Here is a 12,348-nt window from a genome sequence, read left to right on the forward strand (position 1 = left end):
GGGGAGTGGCGGGGCGGGAACTCGCCTATTACCGTAGTAACGCGAGCGTTACGTTACCGCCACGTACCGCTGGGGAGGTAGGGGTCGACATGTCACAATATATACTCCACCTCTCACTGTTGGACTTAGAAAAAATTAAGTGTAATATCTTTCAGAATGTATTTCTCTCCAAAAAAGAAGGGACCAGTAATTCTTGTTGCATGGACACTATACTTTATACCAACATTAAGCCAAACAGGTTTTTCTAGAGGTTTTCCTCTAAACTTGTATTCAGATATTGCTCGGTTGACTATCCCTACTTAGGTTTTTCATAGTTTTCCTCAGTTCCTACAAGCATGTGCTGAGATAGTCCCTCACTTAGGCCATACCTCTTTCCTTCTGCCTCCTTTCCAATTCATCAGTCATCCTAGCATCTGACACTGTGTAGTCTAGAAGCTAATGTCATTGTTATATAACCCACAAAAGAAAACTAATGTCGGTAGGTAAAGTAAAGTTGGGAAGATAGCAAGAAAACCATGGGTTACACAGGAGATGATGAGTAAAATGGAGGAGCGAAGAAAATGGAAGAATGTCAACAATGAAGAAGGCAGGAGGAAATACAGGAGACTGAGGAATGAATTGAAAAGAGCCACGGACAGGGCCAAAAAGGAATATCTTGAGAAGATATGTAATGAGATTATGGAATTTCAAAGAACAGGCCGTTATGATTTGATGTACATGAAGACAAAAGAACTAGGATGGAAAGAGAATCATGGGATTCAAAATGTTGGCATCGAAGACTCCCAGGGGAATAGAATAGTAGATCAGAGGCAAGTGCTGAAAATTTGGGAAAATTATATTTCAGAACTATATGATCGACCTAATCGGCCAGAAACTTTAGATATAGTCTTAATTTCAAAATTCTTATTTATAACAATAGTATTTCTCCACAGTGTAGAAAGAGTTGGTGGTCAGGAAATTCTTTAATGCCACTTTAAATTTAGGAATATCATACGATATTTGTTTAAGAGTTGATGGGAGGTGATTGTAAAGTTTAATACTAGAGCACAGTACTCCTTTCTGGCATACAGTCAGATTTACCACTGGAAAATGCAAATCACAATTAGATCTTGTATTAAAAGTGTGAAAACCACATGCCTTGCAAGTCTGATTTGAGCCTTCCAAACAGGTAGAAATCACTTGGGGCCTAATCAGGACTGTACGGCAGATGTGTCAGAAGGTTCCATTTCAAATTCCGGAGGGTTTCCATTGTTGTTTTGGCTGTATGGGAGCGTGCATTGTCTTGAAGGAAGGCTACCCACTTTCCACCCGTCTTCCGCTTGGATCGAAACTTTTCCTTCACATCTACAGCCAGGAGGTCTGAGTAATAAGCTGTATTGACTGTTCTGGCATCTGTCAGAAAGTCTACATGGGTAACCCCCTGCCAGTCCAAAAAGAACGTTGCCATCACTTTTCCTGCCGAACGGCTCCTCTGCGCTCTCTTGGGTTTGGGAGAACTAGTATGCCACAACTCACATAATGACTGCTGGGACTCGGGAATGAAGTAGTGCACCCACGTTTCATCGGTGGTCACTATAGACTTCAAAAATGCATCACCTTAATCTTCAAACTGCTGTAGGTCATGACTGGCAGCTTGCATGCGCACCATTTTCTTCACGTCCGTCAAAGTGCGTGGTACCCACCGTGCATTCACCTTGTGATAGTGCAGGTGGTATTTCTGGATGTCTTCTACACTACCAACACTGATGGACAGCATTGCTCCAAGTTCCTTGATAGTGATTCGCCTATTCTCACGAATAAGCACGTCTGCACGATCAGTGTTTGGCTCGGTGACGGATATTCGCGGCCGACGATCATGCGGTTCATTTTCCACGTGCTCTGTGCCCTCTCTGAAGCACTTACACCACTCAAACACACGGGTCCGTGAGAGACACTCTTCCCCATGCTGTTGTTGGAGTCTGTGGTGAATTTCAGCAGATGGGCCGTTTTCTCCAACGAGGAATTTTATCACAATGCGTTGTTCCACACTCCACGGCACCTTCTGTTCGCTCGTCACTCTAGCAACTCCCAGACAGGACTGAACAGGTTCTAACCTGAACAGGAGGGAGGGTGGAGGTTGTGGCTTCACTCTCTCAAGGTTGAACAGCTTGATAAAATTTTACAATGTCTCTTATAATAGTTGTTCAAAATTGGGTCATTACATTAAAACATGAATTATTAATGGATCGACTTTGCCATGTTTGGTTTCCACTTATAACTTTCTTGTACCATTTAATTTCATATTTATGACTATTTGTGAATTTTGAACTCAGTCAGTTGTATTAGTGAAGATTAGTGTATATATTCTTACAGCAGTTAGCCGATGTTCTGGAAAGATGGCTGCCTTCTGGTTCCAGGTGGGGCACTAAGCAGAGCACAGAACAAAGTGGTGCAGGTATAAGGAGAGGAATGGCCAAGGTACGGGTCCTGTGCGAACCATTTGGGGTAAGGAGAATGCCAGATGTCAAGATGTTTTCACTGTTCTCCTTATTCCTCTTTGATTGCTCAGGCGGGTTGTCCAGGCATCTGTCCATACCTGTATTTTCTGTGCTTGGCTTATTCCTTTGTTCGGGAGATGGAGGCAGTTTGTTCCTTCAAAATGTTGATGGTCTACCAAACTGTACAGTGTTATGGCCCAGAAGAGTGTACTCTTTGCGGTCACCAGTGAGAGAACCTCAAACTTAGTTGTCTTGTTAGGTACTTCATCCATCTTGTCAGGACTAAGGCATGTAATTATTTATTCATTTATTTTACTCTACCAGACTCACTCTTGAAAATTGTATATGCATTAAATATTATTCTTTCTTTCATAACTGTTGTTCTAATCCATGATACGGTTTTAATTATTGCAAATGTACAGAAGAGGAACGATTCAGGATGGTGCGCACTGGTCGGCAGGAGACGATGAAACCTTCAGTGAAGGAGATCTCAGTCTTTGAATTGGCCAAGAGTTACGCTAAGAGTACAACACAACCGCCTGAATGCCTGGAGAGTTTAGAGTTAGAGGTATGTTGAGAGTTGAAGAAAGCAGTCTTCTGGGATTTGGCACCGTGTGTATGTGGTGTTAACCGATGTTTCGGAGGAACGTATCGCCTCCATCTTCAGGGTAGAAGGAAAAAAATATAAGAAATCCGCAAGCGAAGAGACCGTGAGAGCAGTCTGCTTTTACCGGTTCTCACGGTCTCTTCGCTTGCAGATTTCTTATATGTTTTTCTTTCCACCCTNTACGTTCCTCCGAAACGTCGGTTAACACCACATATACACGGTGCCAAATCCCAGAAGACTGCTTTCTTCATAGTCACCGCTGTGAAAGCCTCAAATCTTACATGTTGAGAGTTGTTTACACTTTATTGCCTTTATGGGGTGTAAGTATCTGTTTTCCATAAGGTATACTATTTTTTTTTTAAATACAAGCTCCAATCATGTATGTCTGAAGTAAGCATTAAATAAAAGCATTAATAAAGACATATGCTGAAAACGTCGTGTTATGTACTATTTCACAGTGGGCAGTAAAGAATTTGTGTAAAGACTGGTCAGATGCAACAACTATTAAGTACCTCATTATACCCTGATTCTCACTCACTACCTTGACAATTCTAACATGAGAAACTTTTTCTTCAACTATGTCATTGTGCTCACCATTCAGTACATCCAGGATCCATCTGTGGGCAAGTGAACTCTAGTGTGCAGTCATATTCTCAAGTTCAGAGCGTAATGCATTTCCACAGTCAAGTTTCCAGTAGAAAGAAATTTTTAATTTTCCTTATCCAACTTCATCTCTTACTAAATATGCAGTTGGACAGCAATAAATCGTAACTGGTAACTAGTAAAATGTCTGCTATGAAGAAAAACTGTAAGTCCCTGTTGAACAGCTCTGTTTAAAAAGTCTTTAATAATTACAGTTACTTTGAGAGAAGTAATCTGTGAGAGACTTATTTTGCTTTCATTTCTGTGTTAGCCCTCTCTTCTTTCACACTTAGTCGGTTTTACAAGATGCTGGAACAGTGAACGGCTTTGTGTTATCCAAAATATAGTTGCATAGTAACAGTCATTGTCTTACAGATGAGTAATTATTTTTTTTCATTGTAGAAAAAAATGTAAATACGAAAGAGGCCTAGGCAATGCCCATCCGGCCTTCTGTGGTACATTCTAATAAACATATTATTCTACAATAGCAGTAGCCCCGAAATTGTTAATATAGATTTTGACTTAAATCTCTGTGTATACTATAAATAATCAGTGCAATTACTTCTTTTACTTTTGTTACATATCTATTTTATATAAATATAGGAATGTTGTTTATGAAGTAACAGATGCCTTGCAGGAATCTTTTTTCTTCTAGCCTTAAGAGCTCTGTAACTGATTTTGGGTAATGCTTTTTGCTGTTCTCAGACAAAATGTCCATCATTGTTGCCCCTTGGTCCTCGTACTGTTTACAGCCCCAGAGGATATGTTCCTCCATTTGCAGCCCATCACCACATTCGCATTTGGCCATGGATCCTTACTTTAAGACTGGTGTCTCCCGCTCTCATGTTGTTTATTGACGTGAAGGTGCGGTGGTTCATTTTTATCTGTCAGAACCATGGAGACGAGCCTTTCCTATAGTACCTTTCAAAGTAGCTTTCTCCTCTTTCCCATTTGGTGTTTTGACAAAAACCGTGAAGTTCTTCTTTGCCTTTCTTTTTCTACTGTGTTTTAAGATCTGCAACTGGTAACAGTAATTTACTATCTCTGCCTTTTTTGATTGCTTGCTTTGCAAGTCGGCCCTCTCATTAACTTCAACTTCACCATGCCCCGGGATCCAGAAAAATTGGATTTCTTTTCCTCATGATTCCAGTCTCTCTATTTTTTATCTTTTAGCATATATGTAATGTGTGATGTGTTGCTTGTTATAGAGGAGTTACTAATTCCTTTTAACATGCTTGCCGAGTCCGAGAAAATCATCAAGTTTTGCTCTGAGTCTATTTTTTCAATGATATCTAGTGTTTCGGCAATTGCTAATGCTTCCGCCATGAATATGGACGCTATCTAAGATATCCTGAATTTCATGCTACGACTATCTTTTATATCTACTGACGCGAATCCTACGAATGGTTTTTCCTCCATTTTTGAGCCATCCATGGCGAAAAATTTGCTGGTTCTCATTCATTCTTGGAAAATCTTTTTGAATTCCTCGTGATCTTCGGCTTCCTTTATTTGTCTTCCCTCATCGAAAGATGCCCTGGCCCCGTAGAAGAGGCTTCCGTATGTGTAGTTGAAAGCCGGGGGACAGTTCCCTGATTGGTTATTTGCTGATGAGTGGTTGTTCATTCTCTCCTCTTCTTGGATTGTCAAGTAGAGCTGATAATTCTTCCAGCAGCTGGATCATTGGATGGTTGCTTGACGTATAACACCTGGACACATAGTTCCTTCCCAACTGTTTGAATCTACTAAAAATTGGGATTTCTTTGGCTTCTGCTAGCATTACATTGGTCGGGGTGCTACTCACGTAGCCCAGTGCTCTGCGAATTGCCCTATATTGTATATTATCTAGCTCCTGTGCTTGTTTCTACTTAAGTTTATGGAATAAAAATGCTCCATATTCCATCCTCGACCTTGTTCACTTAGGTATCATTTTAATTCTTCTGTTAGGGTTTTAGTCAAGTCAGTCTGGTAATTACTACATTTAAAAATAAATATTTAGAACTGTGCATGCGCTTCTACTAGTTGCACATGTGCGCCCTTCCACTAGCAGAGTTTAAATGCCCGATTTACCAAATCGGGGTACTTTGGCCATGACGACCATACTCATCACTGGCCCAATCGGGGCACTTCAGACATTAAAGGTTAATCACTTTAATTTTGATGGAAACTTTTTTTTTTTCCTTTTTGTTCATACTCTGTTGTTGATTTAGTGTTAGTGAAAGTGTAAGGATATCACCTGATGGAAATCCTCAACACTGAATTGTTGATACATTAGCATACTAATGTAAATCTAGACATAATTCCTAGAATCATCACAATGGTATTCATATTTTACTATGAACTGTGCTATATTGGAACATATGCAGTTATAACTAAGATGTATTTGTTACCGACCCTGTAATTGCTATGTATATGTCTCACATTTCTTGTGGGAATATAGTTACATACCTACAGAATGAAGCATCCATGAAATGTAAGTAAAAGTAAGTAAAGCTATCACTGTAACAGGCTGTGAAGGCCCATAGGGTTGAGAGACATTGAGGGTCCCACATTATCTAGACAATCAGCTCAAAGAGTTTGCCCTAAACAGAGAAAGAGTTAGGAAAATCTTAACTGAAGATCTTGACATGAGGAAGGTGTGCGCAAAAATGGTCCCAGAGGAGCTCACCAAAGAACAAAAGCAAAGAGGAGCCAAAATTTGCCAAGACCTTTTGGAGAGGCAAGGTGACATTTTGGGCTGTGTCATCACAGGTGATGAAACATGGGTCTACCAATATGACCTTGAAATGAAGCAACAAAATGCTGCCAATTCTCCGAGACCAAAGAAGTTTCGTCAGTCCAAATCGGGAGTCAAAATAATGTTGCTGACTTTTTTTATATTAGAGGGATTATTCATTATGAGTTTGTACCAACCGGACAGTCAACCAAGTTTACTATATATGGAAATACTGAAAAGGCTGTGTGAAAAAGTTAAACAGAAATGACCTGAACTTTTTGCCAACAACTCTTGGATCTTGCATCATGACAATGCACCTGCTCACATGGCACTGTCTGTGAAGGAGTTTTTAGCTAACTGTGCTGGAACATCCACCCTGTTCGCCAAATCAAGCCCCCAGTGACTTTCTTCTGTTTCTGAAGACCAATGAAATATTGAAAGGAAGGCATTTCGATGACATTGATGACATGAGGAGTAATATGACTGCAGCTCTGAAGGCCATTAGATGAAACCAGTTCCAAAATTGTTTGAAGGGTGGACTAGGCGCTGGCATCGGTGCATAGCGACCACAGTGGTAATCAACAATGTGGTATGTAGCACTTCTACCGCGATGAATTCAGAAACTTTATTGTCAGACCACATAAGTGTGTTTCACATGTTATGGTGACTAACAAGAATGAATTTTTGCTTTAAAAATGTGGTAAAGTGGTTTTCCAGCGATTGTCGCACAATAGTGTGCTCATTTTGATTCAGTTGCTCCAGCACACAGTCTGTGTCAGTGATATCAATAACATGGTGCAGTGTTTGGCTCTCCTAAGAATGTGTAGATCACAGAACAGCAAGTCTGGAGGAGAACAGAATGTTAATTTACCAAGCAGTAACCCAGAGTCCTTGGAAATCTAGTGACAGGCTTGCTCTTGAGCAAAAGTTTTAAGTGGGTGGTTCAGCAGATATTGCATGAAGCCAGATTTAAGTGTTACATTCCCAAATGAACACATGAGTTTTTAGGAAATGAACCTATCTCTTTGCTTCACTTTTGCTAGCTCATGTTAAATGAAATGTCGTAGACCAGAAGGTAGACAATTTGAACATTAATACGGCATTAATTGACACTTAGACATAAGTGATACTAGACTAAAATATTGCAGCATGATTACTTCATTTTTAACCCCATGGGCAGTGATTTTTGTGCTTCCCTGTATTTTACTGGCTGCATGTCTTGTTCCAGATCCGCAGCCTGGAGGCTCGACAGAATTCGTTGCTGATGGCTCTTGAAACAGCGAGACAAAAGAATTTGAGAGATGCTATTGCTGAAACTGAGTTCAGATTGATTGACACCGAGCTGAGACTGGCCCAAATGAGGAAGAGTAAAGCACAGGTAACAGATGAAAGCCATTCGTTGATTTATATTATACAGATGAGGCTGACGAATTTAAACATTTCGCTGTTTTTATGTATTGGATATGAATGTATTTATTTGTAATAAGCTGTACATGAGCTTTTGGCAGAGGATGATTAATGAATATGGACTATATTTATGTGTTGCATCCTCGTACGTATATCTGTCTACACAACAATTCATGTAAAAATATTAACATAAAATGCTTACATTAGAATGTTAACACAACATGTTTCAACCCTTATTGGGTCATCAAGTGCTTAGGTGCTGAGGTTTTTGTTTAATATAGATCCATATTTTTTCAAATTTGATCATGTGATATGTTTATATTTGCATAGTAACAAAACCTCTGGTTATTTACCCTTCAGCTTAAGCTCTGCTGGTGTTAATTACAGTTATGTAAGATTTGAGGTTTTCATGGCAGTGACTGTGAAGAATGCCATCTTCTGAGAAGTGGTGCTGTCTAGATCTGCTCATGTTGGTTCCTTGCTCGTAGATTTTTCTACCCTGTAGATGCAAGCAATACGTTCCTCTGAAACATCAGTTCCAACAAGATCTACATGGCACCACATCCGAGAAGACGACATTAATTACAGTTAGTTAAAATTAATGTGAATTAATTAAACTAAAGTTAAAAATTAAAATTAACATTAAAAATTATGTAAATGTCTATATGGCTGTTCTGCTGGTTCTTGGTCTTGATTCTTCCTTAGTGGGTATGATGTTACCGATTTCTTGCATGTGCATATGCGTTACTCCTTATCTATGCCATATCGGGGTGTAAGTTGAATGTTGTAAGATTATGTGTCGTGGTCTTGTTTTCTTACGATACGTGGTGCAGTTCTCGTGTTGTCTTGTAGTCAGGCATTTAGTCTGATAGAGACTGAATGACCAACTACAAGATGACAACCTATGCTATTTTTACACAAATTGTTGTGTCAACAGATATAAATATACTCATTTGAATATGGACTAGTTGGTGGCGTGAGAATTTGCAGAGGAAACCAAACTTCTCAGAGAAAACCTGTCCCAATGCCATTATGTCCACCACAAATCTCACACAATGTGATGCATGCCATAACATTGGGAAGCCAGTGACTGACCCCCTGAGCTATGGCACTGCCCAGTTATAGAATGTTACTGATGTACTGTATACACCATACTCATATATAGCAAGAGTCACGTAACTTCGAACAAGGCCAAGAGTAACCTTGAATGCGCAGAAGAAAAATTTCAGACGAGGGTGGATTCGAGGGAGGTGGAAGTGCAAGAACGAGTGTTAAGAAACTCCTCCCACTACAAGCTGTGCATGGGATTTGACTAGGAATGCGGGCCCTTGTTCCAAGTTACGTGACACTGTCTATATCATGCATTTATTTTTCCTGAGATTAGTGCCCAAAGGACTGGGTGCACATTCTGCAAAGGAATTGGCATTTTGCAATAGGTAGCTAAACATTTAAGTAATATGCATACAGTCAGCACATATCCATACACACAGTTAATGTGTATAGTCATGCCACTGTTGCCATGACATCTTAGTTGGCCTCAGTAGTGTGTGCACAATTGTAAGGAGCAGATATGTTTTGTTAAGCAAGTTAAAAGGTGTGCTACAGGTGACAAAATGGGGAGGACATTGTGATCATTTACCACAATTCAGAAATTGAAAGTAAATGTGTGAGGCATTGAATTCTGTTACTTCATGGTTTTTTCATCACTGTACTCACTTTCTCAAGGCTACCGTCAAGTGATGACAGCTTCACTTACTAATATCAGGCATTTTGAATCCATTTTATATATCATGCACAATATTAACATGGTGTATTGTGTTTGTATTTGTTAACTATTGATACTTTCATGATAATGCTAATTATCCAATGAATATTTACTGTACATTTCTTTTGACATTTTTTGACCTTGAATTTCCCCCCTCCCCCCAAATCAGGGTGTACATCATACATGAGGGCACATGTTACGTGAATACATACAGTTTGTTATGCAGTTTACATAAAATTTGAAATTACTGACTAATGTTACTCCAATGATGAACAATTGAAATGACTGAGTAATTTTGTAGTTCTTCTGCTTAAAAGTACAGTTTTAAGAATTTGTGGAATTAGAATGAATCATGTTTCTCTTATAAATGTCAGTTTAAATGGTTAAAATTGTTAAAACCTAAATGAGTTTGAAACAGGAGAATACCTTAAAGAATAATAATCAGTTAGGTTCTTATTTTCTGAAGGCTTACAGCTGTCACACTTAATAAGCCAAAAGAAATTGTCCTGAATATGCCTCTCCTGTCCTCATTTATTGGAAGTGGTGTGTGACCCCGTGAAATAACCTGGGGGATTGAAGTATGGTGTTAATACACGTACACACCATGTCTTTAAGATTATGGTTTGGGTTTCAGTCATTGTTGTATTATAACATTTAGTGTTACAAACAACATTGTTGTGGTGCAATAGAAAGGCTGTTTCCAAGTAAATTATGTTAACATAGTTTTTTACTTCAGATATTTAAATTTAAAATAATTAAATTGCAAATATGAGGTCTGGAAAATAACAAGACTAGCAACACTCTGAAGCACAAGTCACCCTGGGGTCATTGGCAGGTGTTGGTACATGTTTGAACTCCACACAGTAGCAGACATACCTTGTCTAGCTTAGCAAGTACAGAGTTCTTGTGCCTTAACTGAAGTAGCGTTTGGATATCTTGTCATGAAAATGAATGACAAATATTTTGAACAAAGGATCAGCATGAAATTGTTTGATCTTGGAGAGAACCAACGAAAATATCTGAAATGTTTAAGCAAATGCATGGAGCAGAACCTCTGTCGAGACCATGTGCTTTTTGAATGTTGTAAACAGTTTTCTGAAGGAAGGCATGGAACTTGAGTTTTACAGGCAATGCAGACTTCTGTGTTGTCAAAATTGGGTTTAAAAAATATGAGAACTCTGGTGCAAAATGATTGACATACTGTCAGAATGACTGGAAAAGTAACTGAATGTCAGTAGAGACACTGTATGATTGATCGTGACAGAAAATTTGGGTATGACGAAAGTTTGTATGAAGATTGTGCTCATGAACCTCACCAATGACAACTGCAGCAGAGGGAAGCTTATGATGATTTTTGCAATGAATTCAGGAGAATGAAGAATGGCTGAAGAGAGCTGTCAGTGGGGTTGGCAGTTGGGTTATGCATTATGATCCTGACACAAATCAGCAGAGCATGCAGTGGAAATATCCAGGCTCACCTCTCTCCAGAAAATGCAGACGTCAGAAGCAAAAGTTATGACAGTCGATTTGTTTCTTTGAATGAAAAGGATAGTGCACTAAGAGTATTTCCCACCTACTTGTATTGTCAACCAGAAATTTTATCTCAAGTTCTGGAATGTCTGAGAGAGTGATTTCATTGTGTGAGGCCAGGATTTTTCCCTGACAGTGTGCCCTCCCCCACAGCACTTTACAATAGAAAGTTTTTGACAAAAAAATCAATCATGGTCTCACATAATTACAATTTCTCACTGTTATTCACTCCTTGTAGATCAGAAACACCTGGAAAGTTTCGAAATGTGGTGTTGGAGAAGGGTGGAGAAGATCAGTTGGACCGATTATGTGAGAAATGAAGAAGTGTTATTTAGAGTCAGTGAGCAGAGGAATATCCTGCACGAAATAAGAAAACAGAAGGCTAATTGAATTGGTCATATCTTACGCAGTAACTGCCTACTAAAAGAACTTATTGAAGGAGAGATAGAAGGGTGGATAGAAGTGACCAGAAGATGTAAGAAGATGCTGGATGACCTTGGGGACAGAAGAGAATATTCTCATTTGAAGGAGAAAGCTCTAGATCGCATTAAGTGGAGGAACTGTTTTGGAAGAGACTGTGGACTTGTCGTCTGACAGATTACTGATGAATGAATGAATGAATGAATGAATGAATGAATGAATGAATTCACTCCTTGTGACTTCTTCATTATCCCTTCCATGAAGAATTATCCCAGGGGATAACATTTTGGAACATTGAAGAGATATGGAAGATTATAATGGCTGATCTAAACAGCTTGCAGGAGAATGGCTTCTGGAATTTATACAACAATGCTGGAATTTGTATATAGATGCAGGAGGGAACTGCTCTGAAAGAGACCATAGCAGGTCACAACAAAATTTAATACAGTATGGCCTGTGAGTACAGTGAACTTATATATATATGTAGAGTTTACTCAAACTTGCCTTGTGCTGTGCATGAAGATATGAATTCCAGATGTTGTGCAAGTATGTTGCCATCATATTACCTACATAAAGAGGGACCCGGGGGTATGACTGTGCACGTGCCAAGTTGTGACATCATTTCAAGCTCAGACGTTGGCCAGCACAGATCGCTTAAACATATGAATTTTGTGTAGAAAGCATACAGAACTGTATTTTCACATCAGACAGTATTTTAGATTAAATAATATTGAATTAACGTGATTTTACAGCTGGTGCTAAGCTTAAGAAACTACAATAAATTTGA

The 12,348-nt window shown here is 39.2% G+C and overlaps 1 protein-coding gene across 4 annotated transcripts in view; it reads left to right on the forward strand.

The window, feature by feature from the left end:
* The window catches only part of LOC111865630 (probable helicase senataxin), a 66,714-nt gene that overhangs the window by 38,210 nt on the left and 16,156 nt on the right, over nt 1-12,348 (forward strand). For all 4 annotated transcript variants that reach the window (XM_023853807.2, XM_023853809.2, XM_023853808.2 and 1 more), the window contains 2 exons: nt 2,900-3,045; nt 7,668-7,817. In XM_023853807.2, coding sequence (XP_023709575.1) covers nt 2,900-3,045; nt 7,668-7,817 — 296 coding nt within the window. The remainder of the gene's footprint in view (nt 1-2,899; nt 3,046-7,667; nt 7,818-12,348) is intronic.

This window comes from Cryptotermes secundus, unplaced genomic scaffold, assembly GCF_002891405.2.
Source record: "Cryptotermes secundus unplaced genomic scaffold, Csec_1.0 scaffold2482, whole genome shotgun sequence".
In the NCBI taxonomy this organism is placed as follows: domain Eukaryota; kingdom Metazoa; phylum Arthropoda; class Insecta; order Blattodea; family Kalotermitidae; genus Cryptotermes; species Cryptotermes secundus.